At 46.6% G+C, this 27,499-nt stretch overlaps 1 protein-coding gene and 1 long non-coding RNA gene across 3 annotated transcripts in view; one reads left to right on the top strand and one right to left on the bottom strand.

Annotated features, from left to right (window-relative positions):
• Positions 1-22,637, top strand: part of MUC13 (mucin 13, cell surface associated) — a 33,981-nt gene extending 11,344 nt beyond the window's left edge. The window contains exons 4-13 of one of the 2 annotated variants that reach the window (XM_038583065.1): positions 1,072-1,194; positions 2,056-2,162; positions 3,908-3,963; positions 7,318-7,481; positions 10,872-10,997; positions 11,328-11,460; positions 12,097-12,134; positions 14,368-14,452; positions 17,450-17,648; positions 22,292-22,637. In XM_038583065.1, coding sequence (XP_038438993.1) covers positions 1,072-1,194; positions 2,056-2,162; positions 3,908-3,963; positions 7,318-7,481; positions 10,872-10,997; positions 11,328-11,460; positions 12,097-12,134; positions 14,368-14,452; positions 17,450-17,648 — 1,031 coding nt within the window. In that variant the 3' untranslated portion in view covers positions 22,292-22,637. Of the gene's footprint in view, positions 1-1,071; positions 1,195-2,055; positions 2,163-3,907; positions 3,964-7,317; positions 7,482-10,871; positions 10,998-11,327; positions 11,461-12,096; positions 12,135-14,367; positions 14,453-17,449; positions 17,649-18,758; positions 20,001-22,291 lie in introns of those variants that run through there. The other variant, XM_038583064.1, reaches the window with a different exon arrangement.
• Positions 17,315-22,647, bottom strand: LOC119877837. Its single transcript, XR_005383403.1, has 2 exons — positions 21,851-22,647; positions 17,315-17,700 (listed from the first exon to the last, which is right to left on the bottom strand). It is a non-coding gene; the product is annotated as an uncharacterized LOC119877837 (long non-coding RNA).
• Between the last annotated feature and the right edge of the window lie 4,852 nt (positions 22,648-27,499).

The following is a 27,499-nucleotide window of genomic DNA, read 5'->3' as shown; positions in this document are numbered from 1 at the left end:
TAGCTTTTTAAAAAATCAGCAACTTCTACCTATAGTTCCTTTTTTTTTTTTTTTCTAAGATTTTATCCATTTATTCATGAGACACACAGAGAGACAGAGACACAGGCAGAGGGAGAAGCAGGCTCCATGCAGGGAGCCCGACATGGGACTCGATCCCGGGGCTCCAGGATCACGCCCTGGGCTGAAGGCAGCACTAAACCCCTGGGCCACCTGGGCTGCCCATACCTATAGTTTCCTGAGAATATTAACACCTCTGGATCAGTCATTCAAATCTTTTCTGAAATCAGAGCTCAGAATCATTTCATTTGACAGAGATGGAGAAAAGGGCCAGCCAAAACAACCATTTCATTTCCCTCTGACCCAACTCCACTCCCCATTCCTACCACCTCTCTAGAGAGAGGAAAGGTGCTCCTGCACCTGCACCCTCCCTGGTCTGAGGGCACCAGCCAGTGGCGTAGAAACCATTGCAGTATAACTGTCACATCCATTGAGGTCGTCCTCTCAGAAAGCCGGGGGTGCAGTGTGCCCTCATCACTTCCTCTGAGGATCTTCACTGAGCTCATCTGCTGGGTCCCCGTACCATGACCTTCCTGTCTTCACACGTCTGTATGCCTTGTACGCTAACCCAAACAGAATACCTGGTTTCTTTGGCGGGGGCGGGGGAGGGACTTCGTGCCTGTCCCTCCCCATAAGACAGCTCTTCATGCTTCTCTAGAAAATAGGATGCTCTCTTTCGAATGGTCCTGGGAAACCCTACCTAGTGGTAGAGGCCCAGACATCAAGGTTCTGGGGGATCCTTGAGATCCAGAGATGCTAAAGATGAAACTAGGTGATTGCCGTCTCTGAGCAGACTCTTGCCCGCCAACCTCTGCCTTTACTGTCGACAAGCACTGGGCCCCAGAATTTCAGCACAGCCCATAAGCTTATGCCTCTTCCAAGGGTGGGCCATGGAGTAGCACAACCAAGGAAGAGAAAGTGCCCAGGAGGAAGGCAGGAAGTTGTTAAGGTATGTTTCTGGGTGTCATCTGTTGTCATGCTGTGCATTTTTAATCCCATTTTCCTCTCCCTCAGGCCCCAGCAGTCCTTGCCAAGGAGCTCCCTGTAAAGGTGATTCTTCCTGTGTTAGCCTGAACAGTACCTACTTTTGCCTGTGCTTCTTTGGATATTACTATAACTCCTCCACATGCAAAAAAGGTGAGTTATGAGGGATGAACCCCGAGGAGCTGCATTTCAGACCTAAAGTGGAATAGAAAATGAGAACAGTGTCAAAAGTAGCCTCCAGAATAGTAGATACAGGTAGAGGATAAGTTATAGGCAACAAAGATCAGCTAAGCAGAGAAAAATCTCCTGCTTTTATCTCAGTGGCAACTAGAAGAATCACAGGGATTAGAGATATTCCAGAAGCCAAACCAGATGTTCCTATCTCAGCACTCATAATCTCATTTCTGGGGATACACTCTAGGTAAAGGACCCCAAATATAGAAAGTTTTGTGCATAAAGATGTTTGCTGCAAACCTTTCTTTCCTTGTAAGTAATCAATAGCACGAAAGCCAAAAAATGACTATCAATGAAGATAACATATATTTCATAGGGTCTTATGCAGCCTTTAAAAATAGTAGTTATGAAAAAAATAATAATAATGGGGAGGGTGCCTGGCTGGCTCAATCACTAGAGCATGTGACTCTTGATCTCAGGGTCTTGAGTTCAAGCCCCACATTGGGCGTGGAGCCTACTTTAAAAAACAAACAAATTAATAGTTATGAAGACTAGGTAATTATTTAAAAAAATGCTTATCACATAACAATACTTAAAGAAGACTCATAGAATCATAACGATATAAACTATCCGTGGAAAAAAAGAGCTAAGAGAAATACACCAAAACAAAAATGATTGTGTTGGGTTGGGTGAGATTTGGGGGTCACATTTTTTTTTGTCTTTCCAGACTTCCTGAAATATCCTTGTATATAGAATTTAAGAATAGTCTGTCTTTTAAACAAAATGGAAACTAACCCTCTTTACATTAAATATTATAAAAAGATTCTGTTTGCATTTCAGGAAAGGTATTCCCTGGGACAATTAAAGTAGAAGTATCAGAAGTATCTGGTTTGGGAGATGAAAATTCTCTGGCCTATCAACAACTCCATAATAAAGTTATTGAATTTGTAAGTATTTTCCAATCATTCTTCCTATACGAGGATTCTTCATTCTAACACTTTCTTGCAGCATGTAGGACTGGTATTCAGGTGGCACATGCAGGTACAGCTATCCCAGTCGCTGAAACAGTGAAAGGCACCCTTACTGGTTGGTAAATTGGTGTCCGGTCACCCAGGCCCCTCCTCTGGGACCCCTGGGCCTCCCCATGGTCCTGTACCTAAATGGGTAATACCCAGCATGGCGGGGGGCCTTCAGAAGCTTGCTCCAAGATGCCTGGGTGGCTCAGTGGTTGAGCACCTGCCTTCAGCCCAGGGCGTGATCCTGGGGTCCCGGGATCGAGTCCCACATGGGCTCCCTGCATGGAGCCTGCTTCTCCCTCTGCCTGTGTCTGTGTGTATGTGTAGGTCTCATGAATAAATAAATAAATAAAATCTTTTAAAAAAAGAAGAAGAAGAAGAAGCTTGCTCCAACCATGCCATACCCATTGATACAAAAGCTACTAGATTTTTTTTTTTTTAAGTAGCCTTGCCCAGCATGGAGCCCAACATAGGTCTCGAACTCATGACCCTGAGATGAAGACCTGAGCTGAGATCAAGAATCGGACACTTAATCAACTGAACACCCAGGCACCCCTACAGTATTTTCAAATGGACTTGGAAATATGATGTTTTAAGACAAAATGATATTCATAGAATGGAAGAGAAAAAAAAAAACTGTTTTCCTCTCTACGATCAAACTTGTATACATTTCTATAGTAGCCTGGCTTCTTTTTTTGATGTTTGGTAAAGGAACTCCATTTGAATTAATGACTGTTACTTTTCTCCCCGCCCCCGCCCCCCCACTGTTAAAAATGTCAAAACGAACAATAGCTTTGCGTCATTTTGTTTTTTTAAAAATTTATGTATTCATGAGAGACACAGGGAGAGAGAGGGACAGAGACAACAGGCCGAGGGAGAGGTAGGCTCCATGCAGGGAGCCCGACGTGGGACTCGATCCCGGGACCCAGGGTCACACCCTGGGCCGGAGGCAGATGCTCAAGCCCTGAGCCCCCCAGGCGCCCCAGTTTCACTTCGTTTTGATTATTGCAAGTGAATGTGTCAACATGAAAAGGGACGGAAATCTGCATTCTGGAACCACAGATATTAGGTCTGAAAGTACTTAGAGAGGACATCCAGCCAATGTTTCTGAAAGTTTAGTTTTAAGGAGAAAAAAAAAACGTAATAAGTCTCACTCACCTCATTTTTATTTTATTTTTATTTTATTTTATTTTATTATTATTTTTTTTTCACCTCATTTTTAAAAGGCCGACTGTTGATTTGGCTGGGTGCCTTCGGAGTCTGTCTTTCTTCTAGATAGCTCGGACATGTCAATCTTATTATTTTATTTTATTTTTATGTTTTTAAAAGATTTTATTTATTTATTCATGAGAGACACAGAGAGGCAGAGACACAGGCAGAGGGAGAAGCAAGCTCCATGCAGGGAGCCCCACGTGGGACTTGATCCCAGGACCCCGGGGTCACGACCTGGGCCGAAGGCAGGCGCTAAACCGCTGCGCCACCGGGGCTGCCCAATCTTATTATTTTAGAACAAAAATTATCAGAAGGTGTTTGAGCACATGTAAGGGGCAAATTGCTGCAATGAACCACATGATATTTATACAGATGAGGTTAGAAATGTGTTGGCGTGAAAGCTTCTAGTATCACGTTTCTCCCCTCTTTGTGTTTGTTATTAAATCTGGTTTCCTCCTCCACAGTTTGGGGGCACATTTCGCAATTTTGATTATGGACAGACCGTAATTGATGGAGTAAGGTAAGTTTGCGGGGACCCATGGGATACTTTGGAGGCAGGTGTGGGTTCCCTCACCTCCGTGTCCTCTTGAGTTCTCTGCGCGGCACTAATGCCCTCCAGTGGCAGGTCCCAAGAAGAGGCGGTCAGTCTGAGCACGCACAGGGCTCTGCTCCCCGGGCACTCGGACCCGGCTGCATGGGCCCGGGGCCGGCTGTAGCTTGGGGTGGCAAGATGCTGTCTGTGATTGGCTCCTCGGCAACCTGTACCTCTGGCCCAGGGTATCTATCACCTGGGATCTGTTTGCTTGGTTTCGTTCCTTGGCTACAAACCGCGGCTGGTCAACCTCTAGAATGTGCATTCCAGGGGCCAGGAAGAGGATTGAACGGCTCACGGTCAGCTCTTCTCATGGGGGTGGGGAAGTGAGGGAGAGAAGAATATCCCAATCATACACCCGGCCACTGGCCACCGAAAGGCCAGGAGTGAGCTCTTGTTGCTGGAAGAACGAGCAATGAATGAGCATATCAACGCAGTGGCCAGTGTCGGATGCCACGGGGTGAGCCAAAGAGGCAGAGGATTCTCAAGAAGTTAGTGATTCGGGCTTGGCCTCCTCTGAAGCCTGTGAATACACTTGCGCTGCAGGCCAGGGAAAGAATGTTCTAAGATGAGTGGAGTTGTACAGAAAAAGCAGCCCTAATGTAGCTCTATTTTATGGTTTTACTTTGCCTCTGTCTTGATGAGCTTTGTCAAGCCCTTTGTGGAATAAGCTACGGTACACATACTTCATACCTGTGAATTCAGAGGAGATCTCCTAAAGGTGGTGAGCTTTGAGCTTGGGCAGGTGTTTTAAGGTCCCTAAATTTTTGTTAAATCATCTGCATAACTGGGATAGTCTGATTGACTTTCCTGGAACCTCAGGAGGAGTAAGTGGGGTATCATTTGAAAAACAGCCTGTACAGAGTGACTGGCACATACTCGGTTTCAACACGCGGTAGTGCCTGGCTATGCCCCTTCCCGAACAGGGACCCCTGCAAGTGTGATGGAGAGTTGGTCCCATGGGACCGTTTGGTGGGGAGGGTTCCTGGACACTGTGGTGTAGGTTTCCTTTTTAAGGACGTACTGAAAGGGAGCCAGGAGCATTGAGAGGCAACCTTCTTTTTTTTTTTTAACTTTTATTTATTTATGATAGTCACAGAGAAAGAGAGAGAGAGAGAGAGGGGCAGAGACATAGGCAGAGGGAGAAGCAGGCTCCATGCACCGGGAGCCCGATGTGGGATTCGATCCTGGGTCTCCAGGATCGCGCCCTGGGCCAAAGGCAGGCGCTAAACCGCTGCGCCACCCAGGGATCCCGAGAGGCAACTTTCTACTTGTGAGCTCAGTGTTCTGGAGACGAACCAGCTTATGCACCTGGAACCAGCTTACCAGGGCCCTGTGTCATCTAGAAAGGCATGGCTTAAGCTCTGGCCCAATGCTCTCTGCTCTGCCCCCTGAGCTCCTTCTCTACTGTACCGATGTTGGAATTGGAAGGATCCTCAGAATTTCTCAAATCTCTCTTTGGACAGAGGAGGAGGCTCAGGCTCAGGGAGGCTGTGACTAGCCCTGGGCCAGGAAAGATGGTGACAATCTTGGGTCTAGATTTCAGGCCTCTTAGCGCCAAGCCTACTGCTCTGATCATTTATGCTAAGCCGTTTTGTCATTAGATATACGGTGGTTCCATTGTTTCCCTTTTTTTTTTTTAATTTTTATTTTTTTATTTTTATTTTTTTTTTTATTTATGATAGTTAGAGAGAGAGAGGCAGAGACACAGGCAGAGGGAGAAGCAGGCTCCACGCACCGGGAGCCCGATGTGGGATTCGATCCCAGGTCTCCAGGATCGCGCCCTGGGCCAAAGGCAGGCGCCAAACAGCTGCGCCACCCAGGGATCCCCATTGTTTCCCTTTTTTAAAAAAATATTTTTATTATTCATTCGAGATACAGAGAGGGAGAGAGAGAGACAGAGACACAGACGGAGGGAGAAACAGGCTCCATGCAGGGAGCCTGATGTGGGACTCGATCCCGGGACTCCAGGATCAGGCCCTGGGCCGAAGGCGGTGCTAAACTGCTGAGCCACCCGGGCTGCCCTCATCGTTTCCCTTTATTATAATATCTTGCCCCCTAAATCGGAGCGTACACCTGTAGGTTCTTTGAATGAATGAACAGTGGATGGCATTTCTTTCCTAGCCCCACTGCAAAATGGTGCCACAGATTTCTGGTCATTTTTCCACCGATAAAGAATGACTTGTATCAAACACTCCTTTCTCACTGCCGTGTACTTTCCACGGCCACCTCTAAATCCTATGGTCAATGAATCATTAGAGTAAGTTTTAAATTAGAATCTGAAGCCTATTTTTTTTTTGGTGGGGGGGCGGATCCCTTGTGCGGTGACTGGTCCTAAAAACAGAATTTGGTTCCAATCTTGGATTTTTTTCCTCAATTGTTCTGAAGAACTAACCTGGCTGTAAACATCTAAGTAGGTTGGCTGTTTTCAAGTTTCTGATATTTATTCCAAAGTCAAAATGGAATCTAGGAAAAAAAAAAAAAAAAAAAAACGGGAAAAATAGATCATGAGTCCTAAAAAACATACAGTCATCGGTTGTTGAAGAGAGGAGTTTTTGAAAGTCCTTCCTCTCACCTCCACCCTCAACCCTGTCTCTTTTAGGGGTCATATCACCCGATTCCTCTGGGACAGTTCTAATCCTCTTGGATTAGAACTTGGCACAGTGATTCTTGGGGCTTCAAAGTGCAGTGCCCAGTAGAGAGGGAGACTCCTACAATGTCTTGCCCATCGCAGGCGCTCGGTGTCTGGGGATGTGACGGGGTGCTCAGCTCAGGCTCCTGCAGCCCCGCCCCCCCATTACAGTGTCCCACGTGGCCACCTGCTGACCCCCCGGCCCTCTCGGGAAATGACCCAGACTCCGTGGGGTGGATGACTGCTCTCCCTGCAAGGGAAGAATGTATACCCCCCAGTCCCTCGAAGTACAAGTGAAGTTTCCCAGCTCAGCAAGAGGCCTCCTCCTGATTTTCTACAGAGTGTGACACGTTACTGTTCCAGACATTACCTGTTCTACTTCTGGTTAGCCTCAGGCTTCTAGCTCCTACAAAGGATTGTCCACAATTTTTCCCAATAGCTAGGGATTTCCTCTGAGCACACATCGAAGAGAGAGAGATCTCTGGGCATATCAATTTGCCCTCTGACTGCAAGCCCAGGCCCCCGTACTTGGGCCCCAGTTGTGGATATAGGACAGTGGGTCAGGACTGGAGCTGGGAGACTGGGGGGTCTGGGAGGTCTGTGGATCCTTCGGTTCAGTTCATCAAGTGACGGGTTCATTTCATTTCCAGCATCCGTCCTTCAGCGAGACTAGAGATGCGTGCTGGCGGTACTGGTGTTGAGGTAACGGTCCTAAACATCTTCGCAGAAACGACAAAAGAAAATGAGGGGACCGTGCTTGAATTAGTTACAAAAGCGATTGAAAACAACACAAACAACATTCTAGGATATTCTAGTAAGCATTCAATATTTTCATTCAAAGTTTGCTTGCGGGCTGACCTTTCTGTAAACATTTCCATTCCCTGGGAGAAGGAGGCAGGAAAAGCAGGACAATTGAATCCATAGGATGAGCCCAGTTCCTGATAACCACTCTTTCTTCCTCCCTCTTCTCCCTTGCTTGCTTCTGCTCCTTTCCAACCAGCCCCCCATGTCATCCACTGACCACTTTGCTTCTCTCTTTGGACAGTAGTCATGGGCCAGTGGTCTCTGGACAGGAAAAGCTGAAAAAGGGAGAGACAAGGAGGCCTCATACCAAACTGTAGCTTCCAAATGATCACAGAAAGCCTTACTGACCCTGATTCCCCATTAGGCTGACCTCCAAGCTCCCAGCACGACTGAAACAATTCCCTTTTGCTGTGTTTCAAACCACCCCCAAGCTTAGCGGCCTGGAACAACAACCATTTATTCATCACAGTGCCACAATGTCCCTCCCTGCCTCTCTTGCCCTTCTCTTTGGTCATGCTGAGCCTCCTCCTTGAATGTAGATGCTCTGGGATAAAACACTTGACATTCTCTCGGAAAAGATGGCAGCTCCTCTGCCCTGTACCCTCTCCTTGGGCTGCCGCCCTCTTAGCAATGTCCATTCAACTCTTCTCCATCTGAATAGCATCTCCCAGCTGTAGAGACTGGAGAAAACTAGTTGTGTTTCTCTCGTGCCACCTATTTACGTGATGGCAGCCAGGTCTGGCATTTCTGTGGGCCTCGAGCGCAAAACACACACACACACACACACACACACACACACACACACACACACACACACAGAGCCCTCCGTTCGTTTGCCCATCTTTCCATTTTACCTGTTTGCTCTTTGTTGTTGGTTTTTCGTTTGTTTGTTATTTGGGGTTTGATTTGTGGCAAGCCTGAGCTCATTTGGGGCTCAAGACTTTCTCTGTCACATTTTTAATATTCTGTCTTTGGTTATGGGACCTTCTTTCCATGTTTTATTTATAAATCTCATCTGGGAATTTCCTGTGCAAACCATACCAGTTTCTTAAGTTACCTGACCCTTTAAAGATTTTATTTATTTATTCATGAGACAGAGAGAGGCAGAGACACAGGCAGAGGGAGAAGCAGGCTCCATGCAGGGAGCCCGACGTGGGACTCGATTCCGGGTCTCCAGGATCATGCCCGGGCCAAAGGCAGGCGCTAAACTGCTGAGCCACTCAGGGATCCCCTCTCCCATTTTTAAAATTTTTTATTTATTTATTTATTTATTTATTTGTTTGTTTGTTTGTTTATTTATTTATTATTTATTTATTTTCCCTTTAAAAAAAAACAGTTCATTGGATCATTAGCAGTTGCACTGTTAGAATTATGTTTCTAGAGATTATGTTCTTGAACTATTTTCATCTGCCAGAGTCTCATGCCACCAAATGACACCTTTCCCTTTCTGAACATTTCAGCTTACTCTCTCAAAGTCCTACTCTTGTCTCGCCTGTCACTTGGTGGTTGTCTTCCAAGGGACCCGTCACTTCTGTCTGCCTGTCAGGTTCTCCGTGGGATCAGGATTTGGTCCAGAATAGCAGTTCATGTAGTCAGAACCTCTACCTTAAGGCAACACATGACCTTGTCTTGTCTTTTGGCTCGATGAGACTTCTAGCAAGTGTGAAGAAGCTGAGGGTCTCTGTCAACACGGAGACTGACCACTCAGGTGGTCGCTAGTTGAAAATAACCAGTGCGTTCTTCAAGATAAAACTGGGGTCTCAAAAAAAAAAAAAAAAAAACTGGGGTCTCCTGTACAGTTCTCTCACTTCGGCTCTCCTTCATAATGCCCTTGGCCCTGAGCTCTGGCCTAAGTGAAACCATTTGGCCTCAACCCAGAGAATTGCTCTTTTTTGACAAGTTCTCCTGCCATCGCTCCACGCTGAGATCAGGCGTGTGGTCTTAGATACATTAACAAATGACCAAATGATGCCAGCTAGAGATGGCCACAGAGCATGAAACACCCAGCAAATGGAAGCGAGAGGAAAACACCTTTTCTTGCTCTCCAGCTTCTGCAAAGACAGATTCCCTCTTCTGTGTTAAAAGTTGTCGAATTGCTTTCCTGGACTTTTAGTTGGAGGCATTTTCAAATGGCAGATGATGAAGGAAGGTTGGTTACAGGTGTGGGTTGTTTAGAAGAGAGTAACCGCCTATCTGTTTCACTTGCTCCTACTCTTGCCCCCTAATCTATTTCCAGATTCATCTTTTTATTCCTTATGCCTTGCAGCCTGTCTCCAGACTAATACTCTTAAAAGGCTGCTTTCTCTGTTTTCATGCTTCTGCTCAAAATCTACTAGTGGATCCTCAGGCTTGAAGGATGAAAGTCAACATTCTTAGCCTGGTATTCAAACTCTGCTGTACCTGTGAATGAACAAAAGCACGATTATTGGTTGAGGTTCCTGTAGTTGGCACTTGCATTGACATTAACGTATTCAATTCTCACAACAATTGTGTGAAACAAGAATTATTAGCCCCATTTTATAGACAAAGGAAACTTGGATCCACCAAAAATCAAATGATTGAACCGACAGCTCATAGCCAATAAATGGCAGGGCCAAGATTTCTCAAACCTCTCCCGCCTCACCACACCACCTCTCCCCTGCCCAAGGACAATTTCACTACTCACTGACAAGAGTCCTTTGCTTCTTTTCATGCCTGGTTTACACCACTTGACAGACTTCACCTCTCCTTTGACTGTTCAAAACTTACCTAATCCTTCAAGTCCTAGCCTACCTCCTGTCTCCTCCATGGTGTTATCTTTAGCTAGTGGAGCCCCTGAATTCCCATTGTACTTAAAGTCTGGACTGTGAGTTGATCAGTGTGACTCTCTGTGGGCTCAGACATGTAACCCTACAAAGATGGGGCCCGCAAGTTATATAGCTACTGTGTCCCTTATAGAACCCAGCATAGAACTAAGTGAAAAAGAAATCTTGCCCTTAAACATAATTGCACTACATTGGACTGAATTAATCTGAATCGAATTAATATAAGGAAATGGTCATGGAAGGGAAAATTAGGGAGTTGGATTTCATTATTCCAGATTTTCCTCTGTTAATTCCCTAAACAGGGACACCTGGGTGGCTCAGCAGTTGAGGGTCTGCCTTTGGCTCAGGGCATCACCCCAGGCCTGGGGATCAAGTCCCACATCAGGCTCCCTGCAAGAAGTCTGCTTCTCCTCTGCCTATGTTTCTGCTTTTCTCTGTGTGTCTCTCATGAATAAATCTCAAAAAAAAAAAAAAAAAAAACAAAAACCTAACATATAGAAAGGCAAGTGTTATAACAATGGAGTGGAGTGCTTTCACAAGTTACTTTATCCATTTTGTTTTGCTGACTATATTTTTTAATTGTTTGTGCCTCTCAGATCAATCTTTGTGTGATTATTTCAATTGTGAAAAGGAAAATGCCCAGGACAAGTGTGACAATGGTTTGCTGTGTAAATGCAAGCCAGGGTTTGAAAGACCTAACCCACAGATCCCTATGTGTCTTGGTGAGTGTTCCATTTGCTTATAAATGTTCTATATACATCCTCTCCTTTTAGCATTTGCAAAATACAAGCTCTACTGCTTGTTTGCATGTGCATTCCAGAGTCTGAGGAGTGTGGATTTGGGCTTTAGACACACTGGCCTGGACTGAAGCCTTGGCTATGAGCTGGTGAGGCGGCCCATGGGCAGCTTCCCAGGGAGCCCATTATATGCACAGCCAGGGAGCACCTCACTTTACCCAGAGAAAACAATATTTAAACGCTGTGCTCTGTGACCTATCACTTTGGGGTTGAAGAGATTGTTTCTGATAATTACTCCCAAATTCTCTTTCGAAGCTTCTGCTCCAACGTGTCCTGACACCTGCAATGCAAACAACAATAGGCAATGCTTAGTGAACAAGGACAACACGGGCGTTGAATGCGTGTGCCTGTCAGGCTACAAGGAAGATGGTCATGGGATCTGTCAAAAGTAAGAGAAATCACTCCTTTTTAATCTTACCACAACTGGAGCTAGCCAGAAAAGGATAGAACTTATAGACATATGAACGGATTTAGGGCCGGGATGTCGTAATGCTGCCATAGGTTGGTAGGTGTGAGAGCACCATCGTATCATCGTCAGCAGCATCAGCAGTTGTTGAACATTCCCTGTGTGTTGGAAACCGTGCTAAGTAATACGTGTCACCTGACAACACTGTCAGAAATGAAGTCCTTCCCCATAGCAGAGAATGTAAATAATAAGCTCACAGGGCAGCAAAAAAGTGGCAGAGCCACGTGGTCTTGCAGCTGAGGGGGCCCCACAATGCTCCATGCCTCTGGGGTTCAGCTTAGCTTGAATAGCTGCATCTTCCTGAAGCTCAGAGGATGGAGTGTTCAGTCAGTGGGAAATGGGGCCCCCTGGAATTGTGTCCCCGCTCAGCCCTCCAGAGCTCCATGGAGGGTGCTCCCCTGGAGAACATGAGCATAAGGAAGAAAGGAGGACGAGGAGAAGGAGAAGAAGGGGCGGGTAGAAAGAAAGGAAGAAGGAGAGGAAGGCGTGGCGGTTGGGCGGGCTCTGGCGTGCTCCCCACAGAGACTCTGTACTACAGTTTCCATTATTGTATTTTAGGTGTGGATTTGGCTACGGTGGAGTCAACTGTGAAGACCGTGAGTACACAATTTCCTTTTTTTTTTTTTTAAGTTTTGCTTTGTTATCAAGTTTCTGAGAAATATGGAACACATTCACAATTCAGCCCAGGACTCCAGAGTCTCTGGCTCCCTTCATAAAGAGCGAAAAAACCTGAAAAAACCTGCCTGCCGTTTGTGTTCTGGGTCCTGGCATCCCATGCCTGCCCTTAGGCCATGGGCAGCAGCACCTCTGTTATAGAAAACAGCAGAAGCCAGCCCAAGGGGAGGGCTCTGGACTCGGCCAGACCAGAGGGGGGCATCCTAACATTCTATTCATTGTCTACATTGGCTTAAATACGGGTTTGCTGTTACTACAAAGATAAAACCAGTATATCCCAAAAATGTTCATGGTCGTGGGAGAGCAAAACTAAAAACCATTTAAATATGGAATCTTTCTGTCCCAGAGCTATTTACTAGCTTGTATGTGTTGTTTGCAAGTCCAGGTGCTTCATTCTCTCCCACGCCCCACCCCCACCGGATTGGGACAATATTAACATATATTTTTGATGATATTATATTTTATTTATTTATTATTATTTTTAAAAAGATTTTTATTTATTTATTCATGAGAGACACAGAGAGAGGCAGAGACACAGGCAGAGGGAGAAGCAGGCTCCATGCAGGGAGCCTGACGTGGGACTTGATCCTGGGTCTCCAGGATCAGGCCCTGGGCTAAAGGCGGCACTAAACCGCTGAGCCACTGGGCTGCCCTGATATTATATTTTAAATTTTACGTAATGAACTAAAGACTGGTGATCCAAGATGAAGGAAACATTACTGTTGGCCTCCCAGCCAGCCACAAAGTTAGTGATAAAAAATGCTCTGAATTTCTACCGAATTTTGCTGCAAAGCTGGATTTGTTAAGTCTTTTATTCCTTCCGGGCTTTCAGCATCCACACCTACAAAGTGAGAGGTTCGGACCAAATGGCCTTTGTGGTCTTCCCCAGACGCGGCCTATGCCCCCATGAATTGAAGCTGGAGGTGGCCTGTGTTGGCAGTCACGAAGCAGAAAGAGGCAGGGCTCTAGAGCAGCTCTGTCCAATAGAAATGTGATGTGAGCTTCATATTTAATTTCCAGTTTAAAAAAATTTTTTTTAAGATTTTATTTATTTACTCATGAGAGACACAGAGAGAGAGAGAGGCAGAGACACAGGCAGAGGGAGAAGCAGGCTCCACGCAGGGAGCCCGACGTGGGACTCGATCTTGGGATTCCAGGATCACGCCCTGGGCCCAAGGCAGGTGCTCAACCACTGAGCCACCCAGGCGTCCCCAGTTTTAAAAATTATTATTTTTTTCTCTTTTTTTTTTTCAGTTTTAAAAATTCTAAGTGAACTTCTTAGAAATAAGTGACCTTGATTTCAATTTTAATTTTTTGATTTTTATTTCGCTTAACATATCACACGTGTTTTTCGCCACGTAATCGATATAAGAAGTTATTCGTGAGACATTTTCCTTTTTTCCCTTCCGTACCGTGTGTGTGAGATCTGCCGTGGGTGCTCTACTCACAGGCCACCTCACAGCCACGTTGTCGTGCAGCAGACGTGGAGGAGGAGAGTGGGTAGCCATGGGCTCTCCCCTCGCGGACTCTCTTAAGCCCCTGTTAAGGGATCCCTGGGTGGCACAGCGGTTAAGCGCCTGCCTTTGGCCCAGGGCGTGATCCTGGAGACCCGGGATCGAATCCCACGTCAGGCTCCTGGTGCATGGAGCCTGCTTCTCCCTCTGCCTACGTCTCTGCCTCTCTCTGTGTGTGTGACTATCATAAATAAATAAAAATTAAAAAAAAAAAAAAAAAAGCCCCTGTTAAGTGACAAATTTCACTCCAGCCTAGTTCCCTTCCTTATCAGCAAGGCATGGTGGGGGGCAAAGGCCACAGAAGTCAGGAAGGGACGCGCCCCTCGATGGAGATCGCACCTCCCCCGGAGTCCAGGAAGGCCCTGCCCGACCGCAGCCTCCTCTGTGTCTATGGCCTTCTCTCATGGGGCGAGGCAGCCTCAGCTGATTGGGTTCTACAGACACAGTTGTGGGGTGGCACTGTAGGGGCTGAGCCACCCTCTCACCCAGCCTGTCACCCAAGCTGGCCCCGGTGGGCTTGGGGCCCAGAGCCCAACTGTCTTCTTCACCATCGTAAACCAGTGGGGGCCCACGAACCTGAGCAGTAGACTGTGGGGCTGCTTGTGGGAGGCTGTTCATACCCTTGGCTTTTCCTTTACAGAATTTCAGCTGATCCTCACTATCGTGGGCAGCATTGGCGGCGCCCTCATTCTCGGCCTGGTGATCGCATTGATCTGCTTGACAAGGTACGGGGTGGACACGTCCCGTTCTCAGGGCACAGCAGCACCAGGGGCTCTAACCACAGCCAGCCGTGCTGGGGCAAGAGAGGGGACATAAGGCGAGCCTTCTCCAATACTATTGGCTTTTTTCCTTAACCTTAATTTGCTTTGGCTTCTATAAGCCATAGATGATTACTGAAGAAAACAGAGAAATGTGTAAAGGGGCACAATTAAAAAATCACTCCCAAAACTTCCCACCCCGAGCCAATGAACATTCTGGCATATATCTTTCCAGATATTTTTTTCTTTTAAATGATATTATAGACATAATTTTGTATCCTTTGTGTGGAGTTGTTTTTTTGTTTTTTGTTTTTTTTTTTTTTTTTGTGAGAGAGAGAGAACATGTGCAGGGGGCTGGGGCGGTTGGTGGAGAGAGGCAGAGGTAGAAAATCCCAAGAGCACAGAGCCTGACTTGGGGCTCGATCTCATGACCCTGAGATCTTGACTTAAGCTGAAACTAAGAGTCAGATGCTTAACCAACTAAGCCATTCAGGTACCCTACCCTTTGTGTTAAAAAATACATATTTCTAGGGTTTCTTTTATTATTATTTACTTACTTGAGAGAAAGAGCAGAAGCAGGAGGAGGGGCAGAGGGAGAAGGAGAAGCAGACTCCAAGCTGAGCAGGGAGCCCGACATGGGGCTGGATTCCAGGACCCCAGGATCATGACCTGAGCTGAACCCAGATGCTTAACCGACTGAGCCACCCAGACGTCCCCCCCACCTTTTAAAATATATTTGTGAAGGTTTCTTTTTGCTTAACACCGTAATGTGACATAGCAATCGTTTTCTGATGTCACTGAAAAACTCTGTTAGCAGTTTTCCATCCCACTGATGTTGTCAAGGGTCACTGGACAAGGCCCTGCCGGCCCAGGAGCCCGCGGCAGTGGGCCCAGCACCAGTGTCAGCTGAGCCCCGTGACTTGTTCTCTCCGCCAAGCCATGGTGCAGCCTGGTGTCTTAAGCACTCTTCCTAAGAACTTGAGTGGAGTCCTTCTGTTTATTTAACAAATATTTAGATAAAAGTTCCCTCCATCAACAGGGACAGGGAACACTGTTACCTCTAAGCTATCCGAAACGTGCCAGGTGGGGATGCACTTTGGTCCAAACAAGCTGCTTGTTGGTAACATTTCACTCCTATTTTTTTAAAAAAAGATTTTATTTATTTATTCATGAGAGACACAGAGAGAGAGAGAGGCAGAGACACAGGCAGAGGGAGAAGCAGGCTCCATGCAGAGAGCCTGACGTGGGACTCCATCCCGGGTCTCCTGGATCAGGCCCTGGGCTGAAGGCTGCGCTAAACCGCTGACCCACCAGGGCTGCCCTTCACTCCTATCTTTATGTTTTGGCAAAATAGGTATTTTCGCACTATAATGTGAGCAGATAAATAGATTTTGCTTCTTCTTTTTTCTTTTATTCCAGTTTGATATTAACTCTTACTCAAAGCCTGAATTAATAAGGATGCAAAGCTGAGAGCTGGAATGTGAGCTTCCCTTTTCTAGGAAGAGGGCCAGAACATTCTGTTCTGGAGCAAGGCTGTCTGCTCCTCTCCCAGGAGGATTGCATCACTGTCTTGGGTCCCCAGCATCCTCGGGGGCTGCTCGTGGGGCCTTGTGACCCCCCTCCCCCCCACAGCTATGCATCTCAGCTCCTCCGTGCCGCAGAGCCCCTTTGCCCCCAGTGCAGCCTAGGTTCATGATTCTGGGGAAAACACATCAAGGATTAGAATTTCCTGCACATTTCAAAGGGAATGAAGCTTCTTGCCTCCGGTCCTCAGTGAGGCAGGAATGCCCTCAAAGGGCGGGACCTCTGCTGCAGGCCGGGCTGGCCACCAGGTGTACAGGGTGGACGGGTCCTCCCTGATGACATTTCCGGCAGGTGCCGCTCATTCTGGGAGTGCCCTGGGGGCATCAGAGATGCGGCCTCTCCACTCCCTACTGGGGGGGGCGGGGTCAGTGCAGGCACTGCAGGGGCAGGTCTGTGGGCTGGAAGGAAGGGTCGCAGGTGCCTTCCTCACCACCAAGTGCTTCCCTTTGGCTTTGAATGCTTGCCCCTTGAGGGGCTACAGCAGAACCTGCAACATACTTTTTCTCCTTGTAAGACCTTCCTACCTTGAACTGGTTTTATTGACCAAGGTGCTTCTGTAGACGTTGACTTTGTTTGAGTCAAAAATCATTATATCGGGCGCCGGGGTGGCTCAGTCTGTTAAGCGTCTGCCTTCTGCTCAGGTCATGATCCCGGGGTCCCGGGATAGAGCCTCCTCCCGGGCTCCCTGCCAGTGGGGAGCCTGCTTCTCCCTCTCCCTCTGCCTGCCGCTCCCCTTGCTTGTGCTCCTCGTGCTCTCTGTCAAATAGATAAAAGTCTTTAAAAAACAAAAATCATTGTGTCACATATCTTTTCTCCTTAACTTCTATGATTATTTCCATATGTAATTCAAAAGCACACTTAAGAAAAGTGATATTATTAGCAAAATTTGCATGAGACCAAGGGAATTGGGTGGCAATGTTGGATCAGTGTTTACGTTCTAGTTTTAATGGGTAGAGAGAGCTTCTAGGAGACTAGAATATATATAGTGTGTATATATATATGTATGTATAGTATATATACACATAAATAAATAATATAGCGAATCTATAATGAACGAAGTAGTGAAGTATCGTGAGTAGCAGGGCATCAGGTCTAAGAACTTATTCTTAATGGTTCAAAAACATTAACAATTGGGGAATCTGGGTGAGGGACGTATGAAACCCTGTGTAATTTTTGGTTTGTACCAAAATGATGTATATGCAATATACAAATATATGTAAATCCGAAATTCTCTCAAAGTTTGAAAACATTTTTATTTTTTTATTTTTATTTATTTTTTGAAAACATTTTTTTTTAAACATTTTTAAGAAAAGAATATCAACGTTTGCTTCGAGGAACTTTCTGCCATCGTCTGATCCTAAATCTCCTTACCATTTATAGGTCAAAGAACAAAGACAAGTATATTGAAGAACAGAACTTGATTGAGAACGACTTTCAGAATCTGAGACTACAGCAGACGACAGGCTTCAGCAATCTAGGAGCAGATGGGAGCATCTTCCCTAAAGTCAGGGCCAATATCTCCGGTCAGCCACAGAATCCCTACGCAAACCACAGAAGCATGCCCCGTCCTGACTACTAGGTGAGTCAGTGGTCTTTGGAGTGAAATATCCTGGCGGCAGCCTTTTTGGTTTCTGTTTTCCAATAAAAAGAGAAAGATTAGAGGATGCTCCCTCCTGTTGTTTTGGTTTTGGTTTTGGTTTTTTGCTCCCTCCTATTGTTAAATGCCCACCACTTGGTCCCTAACACTGACCATCTATGTGACTTTAGACGCATCACTTCATTTCCCTGGCCTTCTGTTTCCTCAGCTATAAAAAGAAAATCAGTTGAGATGCCCTTAAGGTCCCTTTACATTATGAACTTGTATGGATATGACTCTAGTCGTCGTGATGGCAATTCCCAGGCTGTTTGAGGACCTAGGACCGAGGTCAGGCCTGGGAAGAAGTGCTGGAAGTAAACATGGTTCTGTCCCTTCCTTCCAGGCTGCCCATGTCAAGGCAAATCTCTCCCCCCGCCCACCCCACCCCACCCCCACCCCCACCCCCACCCCCCCAGACCTCAAGGCATAACCTGATCAGTTTCTATGGAGATAAAGCAAGTTAGGCTAGGGCTATTTTATTTCCCTTGGGAAGACTTTCAAGGAGCATGGCCTATATTCATTAGATTTGTATTGGGGATCGTGCTGCCGTTGCTTGGTGTGGGCTGAATGAATCTTTAAGAAGCAGCTTTGAGGGGGATTCCTGGGTGGCACAGCAGTTTGGCAGGCGCCAAACCACTGAGCCACCCAGGGATCCCCATCCAGCATAATCTCTAGAGAGAAACCCTTAGAGGTAGAGTGAACACGGGATTTAGAGCCAGACCCAGGTTTGAAGTCTTGCCCTTTCTGGTGCTCGTGTTAGCTGTGTGATCTTTGACAACTTCCTTGACCTCTCTGGGTTCGTTTTCTCATCTGTGAAATGGACAAAACAAAGCCTACCTGGTAGGATGAAAACTAAATAAGCTAATAATGGGGAGAGAACCTAGAGCAGTGACTGTTCTAATCTGAAAAACAGTGTTCAAATAGTTCAAATAATGTTATTTGAAGTAATGTCCGTAATCCTTTAATTTTTCTCCTGTATTTCTTTTGCACTGCTTCTAAGAGGTGTTTTTTTTTTCCTGCCCCCCTCCTCTCTTTCTCTCTTTTTTCGTCTAGAATGGTAAAAATTGGGGCCTATCCATGGCCCTCAACCCAATGTATGAACTTTCCTTTTGAGTGTTTAAAAGACTAATGGAGAAGTGAGCAGCTGGGAAGATCTGGCCTTTGGTATTCATCTGCCACCCAGCACCCAGCCTCTCTGGATGGAAGTTGTGACTACTTGCAATGCATGCAGCTTGTTTGCTAAGTACCTACGGAATTAAATGCACATAGATGCTATAAGCACTTGTAAGACAGTTGATTTTGTCCAATCAGTACAATGGTTAGGTATTTGGTGGTTTTTTTTTTTTTTTTTTTTTTTTTTTTTGGTCCTGGCAGGGCAACAATAACCACTCCCAATCTAGAGGAAAGCCCCCCAAGATTGTGGACGCCTGGGAGAATGTTGCTTTGAGCTGATAGCCTACAGATCCACGACCTCATTCTGAGACTCTTCCGCATCAGCTGTGTAGGCCCCAGGGCATGGAAAGAAATACCATCTTGTAAGGTTCTCAGGTTAATTCTTGACCAAGTTAAAATAGGATGCTCCTTCTGTCCAGAGTAGGCATTTCATCACGCTTGCCCTGGGTGCCTCACACCAAGGAGACAGAAAAAAACACGTCCCTCAGCTTTTTGGGGAGAAGTGACCAGGAACGCAGGATCTTTTTGATGTGCCTTCGAAGGCCCAGACTAGAACTGTCCACCATGAAGTACGTTCTAGAGTTTTTGAAATGCCAGTAGGTTGGTGGAGGTAGGGAGAAAAAAACGGTAAAACCAAGAGTGAGAGGAATAGAGGCCGAAGGAAGGTAGGCAGGAGGAGGAGCGCAGGAGAATGCACGCTGCATCCACCCTCGTCCCTGGATCCCCTCCTCCAGGAGCCAACAGACCTTTCCTCCAATTCATGTTCTGCCCACAAGCTGGAGCCTAAGGAAGTGTGAAGCTGAAACCCCAGGAGCCAGAGCTGGAAGGCACTTTGAAGCTGCAGATTCTGTTTGGTGGATGGTGAAAGAGGGAGCCTGGGTCCTGGATCCAGATGCCCAGCCTCCTTGTGATGCAGATTCCAGCGACCTCATGGAGGACTCCGCTCTCCCTGTGGCGCTGCACACGCAGCCACCTCCCGCATGCGCCTTCTGTTGTGTTAATAGGGCCCTTGTTTGTGTCTCCTATCTGGTCCCCTTGCAAGTTATTTTTATTTGTTGTTACTATTATTTGTTCTTGACTATTAACTAACTATAAGAGGTAACAAATAAAGTGTCTTTGGTAGGTGGTGTCCTTCCTTGTGTTTGGGGCCTTGGGTGATGCACATAGCAGGGAGTCTCTTTCTTTCTTTTTATTTAAGAAATTTTTTTTTAATTTGAAAGATTTATCCTTTTTTTTTTTTTAAGAGGCAGGGAGAGGCAGAGGGAGAGAGAGAGAATCTCAAGCAGACTCCCTCCCCCGCCCCCCAGCACAGCCCTGATGTAGGGCTCGGAACCGATATAGGGCTCACTCTCACGGCCCTGAAACCATGACCTGAGCCAAAATCAAGAGTCAGACACTCAACCTGTTGAGTCACCCAGACTCCCTTAGTCTCTCTCTTTCTTTTCTTTTCTTTTCTTTTCTTTTCTTTTCTTTTCTTTTCTTTTCTTTCTTTCTTTCTTTCTTTCTTTCTTTCTTTTTCTTTCTTTCTTCTTTCTTTATTTTTTCTTTTTCTTCTTTTTTCTTTTTCTTTTTTTTCTTTTTCTTTTTCTTTCTTTTTCTTCTTTTTCTCTTTCTTTCTTTCTTTCTTTCTTTCTTTCTTTCTTTCTTTCTTTCTTTCTTTCTTATGATTGTATATATTTATTCATGGGAGACACAGAGAGAGAGGCAGAGACAGGCAGAGGGAGAAGCAGGCTCCTTGTGGGGAACCTGATGTGAGACTTCATCCCAGCACCCTGGGATCATGACCTGAGCGAAAAGCGGATGCTCGACTACTGAGCCACCCAGGTGCCCCGCCCAGTCTCACTTTCAATAGCAAACATAACACGTGGCAAACCAGATTGAGTGATATCTGCAGTCCTCATTAGGGGCTGTTAGATCATCCAGGGTAATTTTTAAATCATGTAATAGATATTTTTGGCTGCTTCCCCAAACATTTTGGGTGGGACCAATCTGACCCCCAGCTCCCAGGATGGATCTTGCTTGGCCCAACCCAATCGGTGGAACCCCAACCCCCCTGCCAGTGATTGATTCAGTGACCACGTGGCATAAATGAATGCAATTAAGATAAAGCCTAGATTGCATTTATTTATTCATTTTTAAAAGATTTTATTTATTTCCTTGAAAGAGAGAGAGCATGAGCAGGGTGAGGGGCAGAGGGAGAAGCAGACTCCCCACCGAGCAGGGACCCTGATGTGGGACTCCATCCCGGGACTCCAGGATCATGACCAGAGCTGAAGGCAGATGCTCAACTGCTGAGCCATCCAGGCGCCCCTAAAGCCTAAATTTCAGTAGGATGCTTGGAGAAAGAGAAATTCTTTGTTCACTTAGCAAAGTGGGCTTAGGGATGTGAGGTCTCAGACTGCTTGGTTTTTCCTGAGCTCACAGGTAGAGGAGGGCAGAGCTAAGAGAACCATGGAAAAATGGAGCAGGAACTCCGATCAGACCATGCCTGAAGCATTGGACTTTACTGTTGGTCCACTGTGAGTAGTTATTTCTATTTTTGGAGCTGAAAGCATCCTCACTGACACCATTCGTGTTTACTCTTGCCTTCTTAAGGCTAGGGGGTAAATGGGATAAAAGAAACGCCCTTTTGAGCTACTAATACCTGTAAAGAAAAAAAAAAAAAAATACCGGGCAGCCTGGGTGGCTCAGCGGTCTAGCACCTGCCTTCGACCCAGGTCCTGATCCTGGAGACCAGGGATCGAGTCCCACGTCGGGCTCCCTGCATGGAGCCTGCTTCTCCCTCTGCCTGTGTCTCTGCCTCTCTCTCTCTCTCTCTCTGTGTCTCTCATGAATAAATTAATAAAATCTTTAAAAAAAAAAAAAAACCTGTAAAGACACTAGCCATTAATCAGCAAACAGCAGCAGAATTAATGTAGATGTAACTTAAAATTGGTTAACCTTGTGATGTGTCCTCACAGACTATCTCTTACCTGCATGTTACCTCCTTTACGCTTGAAGACGATTCTGGATTCATTTTAGAAGTAGGCTGTTTGAACCTCTTCTAGAGAGTCCCACCATCCTTGTGGCCTGCTGCACCATAGCATGCCGGTTTCCACCACTTCTCGAATATCCTGGGCCATATAAACTCGAGGCTTCATGAACCAGAGGATCATCCATTTTTAGAGACTTTCATTGCTACTGTTTAAATAAGAAGAATGCCATAAATATGCATATTTGTAATGTTTTTGAAAATGGCTTTCACATTCAAACTTCCAATTCTTGCATAATATGACCCACAATTCATTTGTTTCTGCTCACTGGGAACTTTGCAGAAGTCTTCCAGGCTGATTGTCCTGGAACCTTGGAGGGCGGTTGGAATGAACTTCCCGCGATGCGAATCTGATCACCACGCTCCCTTTTATGACTTTCAGGGGTTCTCCACTGAGAGGATAAAGCTCACAGAACTGAAGCAGACTCCTGTGGCTCATCACCCCTGGTCACCGGGCTGCTGTCACCAACCAGTCCAGCTCTGACTACTTCGCCCCTCGCACCGCTCCACCCCCCAGCAGGAACACTGGTCACACCTGCTGCTCCGCAAACACACCTCCTCTTCGTACCTCCATTTGTCCACTCATGCTGTTCCCTGCACTGGGAATGCCCTTTTCCTAAAATCTTTTTTTAAAAAAGGGAGGGGGTGCCTGGGTGACTTGATTAAGCATCTTCCTTTGGCTCAGGTCATGATCCTGGGGTCCTGAGATCCAGCCCCACATTGGGGTGGGGGGTTTGCAAGGCAGGGAGTCTGTTTCTCTCTCCCTCTGCCCCTAGCCCTCTCTGCTCCCGCTCTCCCTCTCCCTCTCTCTCAAATAGATAAGTAAATAAAATATATTTCTTAAAAAGGCCCTGTTCCTTCAACCATCTAATAATCACCTCCAACTGTCTTGATCAACTAAACTATCATCCCCTCTGACCAGCTTTCCCTAATGCTCTCCCTCCCCCCACAGCACTCCTCAGCAGGGACATGCCTCCTTCACATCCCACGGGCATCCCGGGCATCCCGAGGCCACTTCCCCCAGGAAAGCAGGTGCACGGTGAGTCTGTGTTTTCTTCTCCCCAGCACAAGGCCCGGCGTGGAATATTAAATGATTGCAGAACAGCAATGTAAAACGGACTCTCCCAGCTTGGTCTGGAAGAGTCTGGTTCATCACGTGGTAAGGGCTTCCCGGGCCCATCGAACCTTGTCAGTGTCTACACTTCAAATATGTACAGTTTATGGTGTGTCAGTTATAGCTCAACAAAGCCATATTTGTAGGTGAGGGGCGGTCCCTCGCACAGGGGCCCCTCCAACCTGGACAGAGGCATCCTCCCATCACAGCCCTAAGGCAGGAGGGGAACGTGTCCGTGTTATTCTGCTGGTCTCTCCCTAGACTGAAGGTTCTGAGGTCAGCCCTGGGGGCAAGGCCCTGCCAACAGCAGGGCTCAGCTGTCCATCGGAGTCGCCTGACAGGGTTTAAAACTCTGGTGCCCGGGCCCCATCACAGAGCCCTCCTTGGCCGAGGGCAGCCTGAGCATCAGGATTGCTTAAGTCGGGCAGCCCCGGGGGGCTCAGCAGTTTAGGCCGCCTGCAGCCCAGGGCGTGATCCTGGAGACCCGGAATCGAGTCCCACGTCGGGCTCCCTGCATGGAGCCTGCTTCTCCCTCTGCCTGTGTCTCTGCTTCTCTCTCTCTCTCTCTCTCTGTCTCTGATGAATAAAAAAATAAAATTTAATTTAAAAAGGATTGCTTAAGCCCCCCAGGTGACTGGAATGTGCAGCAGATTTTGAGAATCGCTGGTTCAGATCAGCGAGTGGTTGGACTTCTCACAGCCAAGACCCAGATCACATCATTTCTCATTCCTTCCCCCGAGAGTCTAGAAACCAGGAGTCCGTGGTGCACAAGAAGCTTCAGGGGACTCTGAGCTTCCTTTGGAGAAAGAGGACAGGCCTCCATTTGCCATTACCAGCAAAACAATTTGAAACTTAAATCCCTGGGGCAGTTTTGCCCCTGAACCAAGTCCCCCCACCAACCCTTCCTAGCGGCAGGGCAAATTCCATGGCCAGTAGGTGGCGTTGTACGCTTTGACTTGCAGAAAACCCACCCACTGGTGGGGGCAGCTCTTTCAAAAGGCTTGCCATCCTTAATTTTGAATGCATTACTTCTAAATAATTTCCCCTCGAGTTTTTCTTGGTCTCTTCAATCCTCCTCACTTTTGTGCCAGGGAGACATGAATGTTAGCTCCCTCTTGTAATATCTGCACCATTTTTACTGGGTCATTAGAGATCATACATGGTTCCCTTCCTTGGCTCTAAAATACCTGAGTATTGAAGTAGTATTAACATCATATTATGGTGCATACTATTTGATACAACTATTCAGATAGTCAATGTTCTCTTTCTTTTTTTTTTTTCTTTCGAGGGGGAGGAGGTAAGGGAGAGGGAGGGAGTCTTAAGCAGGCTCCATGCCCAGTGCAGAGCCCGATGCAGGGCTCTATCTCACAACCCTGAGATCATGACCTGAGCTGAAATCAAGAGTCCGACAACTGACTGAGCCACCCAGGTGCCCCATCGATGTTTTATTACATGGTGATTTTCCAAAATAGAAAAAGGAATCCATTTTCATTGAAAATTCTTCAGTGAAGATAAAAAACAAAATGCCACTGGGGCGGGGGCGGGGGAGGTCTCTTTCATCAGCTTTCATAAGGTGAGCATGTCTGCCTGGATTTTGTTTTTTTAAAAGATTTTTATTTAGGGCAGCCCTGGTGGCACAGTGGTTTAGCGCCGCCTGCAGCCTGGGGTGTGATCCTGGAGGCCAGGGATCAAGTCCCACGTCAGGCTCCCTGCATGGAGCCTGCTTCTCCCTCTGCCTGTGACTCTGCCTCTGTCTCTCTCTCTCTGAATAAATAAATTAAAATCTTTTAAAAAAAAAAAAGATTTTTATTTATTTATTCATGAGACACAGAGAGAGGCAGAGACATAGAGGGAGAAGCAGGCTCCATGCGGGGAGCCCGATGCGACTCAATCTGGGACTCCAGGATCACGCCCTGAGCCAAGGGCAGATGCTCCATCGCTGAGGCACCCAGGTGTCCCATGCCTGGGTTTTTTAGAGAATGAAGTTGGGGAGAGGCCTGGGGCACCGGATGGGGGTCTTCCCCTCAACTTCCAGCTATGAAATGTGGGGTCTTTTATCCAAAGAAGCTTGGGACAAAATCACCAAAGGCTTAATAATTCCCACAAACCTGATTTTCATAGCCCACAGTCATGACATATGGCCCAACAGAAGAATTTTCTTCAGCTACCAAGGTGAGAGAAGGAAAACATTCTGCACAGGTCAGTTCTGGAAGGTTTGGACTAGGTATTGAAGGATGAGTCCGGGTTTACTAGTTGATAAAGATCAGGGATAAGGCCTTCTGTGGAGAGGAAACACCAGTGTGCAAGGGTGAGAATGTGTTTGTGAGGCTGAAATGCCGGGTTGGGGTGTGAAGCGCCTTGCATGTTATATCACCATTGGATTCCTGGTCTTTCCATTACATTATGAAGCAATTATGAAGCCTTCTTTTTCTAAAGAGCTGGCTGGCTAAACAACTCTGATTAGCAAAGCTTTTACTCAAGTCCTAGCTTCTGATGTAGAGCAATGTGCAAGCCCTCGGTGGTCTCTTTGGAAGGAGAGAGGCCAGCTTGTCATGTAATGGCTTATGGGCAACCCGCCTTGGGTCTGGCTTGGCTCTGTCCTGCGCATCACTCAGAAAACAGTGATTTGGGTGACCTGGTCTAAGAGCCACAAATCCTCATAGCTAATTACATTTTGATCTATTGATCTGAGGGCAAAAGGCCCTGTGTTTGCTGTCAGTGCAGATTTAACTGTGGGTAGGGACGAATGCTGGAAGGGCAGCTATTAAGCATGGAGCTCCGTGTAATGAAAGGCCTACTGCAACCCTGGAGGGGCCACCTGTTTAACATGACTTAGAAGACTAGTAGGTCAAAGCTAATGCCCTTGGAAGTCATTGAGGTCCACCTCCCAAATCGAGGGAGTACAGAGTAGATTCAATGAATAATTATTGAATGCCAATTGAGCCAGGAGACATCCGAGCACCCCACACACGTGAACGTCCTTTATGTTAACTTATTGGTCCTGGGCGATGCCTGGTACAGTTGCAGGGGCTGCCTCCTAGGCTGCGAGGCTGGAGCTGTGGGGGTGTGGTGCCAAGTATGTCAATAAAGTCTATGCCTTGTGATGGAAAAAAAAATTATTGAATGCCAACCATGCCTACTGTGTCTCCTATGTAGGAATTTTTAGATGTATTTACTAATCTAACTTGCACACAAATATATACTAAAATAATCGCAAGACCACCTATTAGATGGCATTGCACTTTAGAAAATGTTAAAATATTTCTGTATTTTTTTCTCTTTTTTGAAGAGTTTTAATTTATTTACGAGAGAGAGAGAGAGAGCACAAGCAGGGGGAGCGGCAGAGGGAGAGGGAGAAGCAGACTGCCTACTGGGCAAGGAGCCCAACACTGGGCTCAATCTCAGGACCCTGAGATCATGACCTGAGCCGAAGGCAGACACTTAATGGACTGAGCCACCCAGGTGCCCCAAGATTGATTGATTTGAGGGGGGCAGGGGCATAGGGAGAGAATCTCAAGCAGATTCCCCAGTTGAGTGTGGAGCCTACATGAGGCTTGATCTCATGACCCTGAGATCATGACCTCAGCCCTGAAACCAAGAGTTGGATGTTTAACTGACTGAGCCACCCAGGCATCCACCCCCCCACCCCAGCCACATTTTTGAGTAAGTGTGGCCTCTGGAAGGCTTGTGGTCTGAATGTTTAGTTGAACCTAGGAGGAACCTCTGGTGGGCACTGCAAGCATCACGTTTTATGATCTCTGAAATGGCCAGAGCAGATACCGACTTCTCTCTACTGAAGTCAGGGAAGAGGAAATTATCAAAGAAGGAGCCTACAAACACAGTAATTCAGACAGGGTGCTGATGGAGGCTCCTAGGACATCATTTAAAGAGGTGGGGTGAGGGATCCCTGGGTGGCTCAGTGGTTTGGTGCCTGTCTTCATGCCCAGGGTGTGATCCTGGAGTCCCAGGATCGAGTCCCACATCAGGCTCCCTGCATGGAGCCTGCTTCTCCCTCTGCCTGTGTCTCTCATAAATAAATAAAATCTTAAAAAAAAAAAAAAAAAAGAGGTGGGGTGACCATTTTCAGAGTCTACTCTCAAGACAGGACCTCACAGTCTTCCCACAGGCCTGGCATCCTCTGTTAAAGGGCAGTGGTTTTTTGAAGGACAATTTTTAGTGGGTACAACAGGTTATGTAAACAAGAGCTTGCTGCCTAGTGCCAAACACATTCGACTTCACAGGTAGTAATTATAAAGCCAGGTCTGGCATGGACTAGTCTTCTCTTTCCACATGAGCAAACTGAGGTCCAAAGAGGGACAGGCAGTGGCATGGTTGTTCAGCTAGGTTATGGCATTGAGACTGGAATTCAGTTCTTCTGATTTGGAGCCTAGATCTCTCATGTTCCTCTACTAGCAATTTTTTTTAATTTAGTTTATTTATTCATGAGACACACACACACACACACACACAGAGGCA

Source organism: Canis lupus, chromosome 33, assembly GCF_011100685.1.
Source record: "Canis lupus familiaris isolate Mischka breed German Shepherd chromosome 33, alternate assembly UU_Cfam_GSD_1.0, whole genome shotgun sequence".
In the NCBI taxonomy this organism is placed as follows: Eukaryota; Metazoa; Chordata; class Mammalia; order Carnivora; family Canidae; genus Canis; species Canis lupus.
The sequence above is the reverse complement of the archived record's forward strand: the minus strand, read 5'-3'. Positions and strand labels throughout refer to the sequence as shown.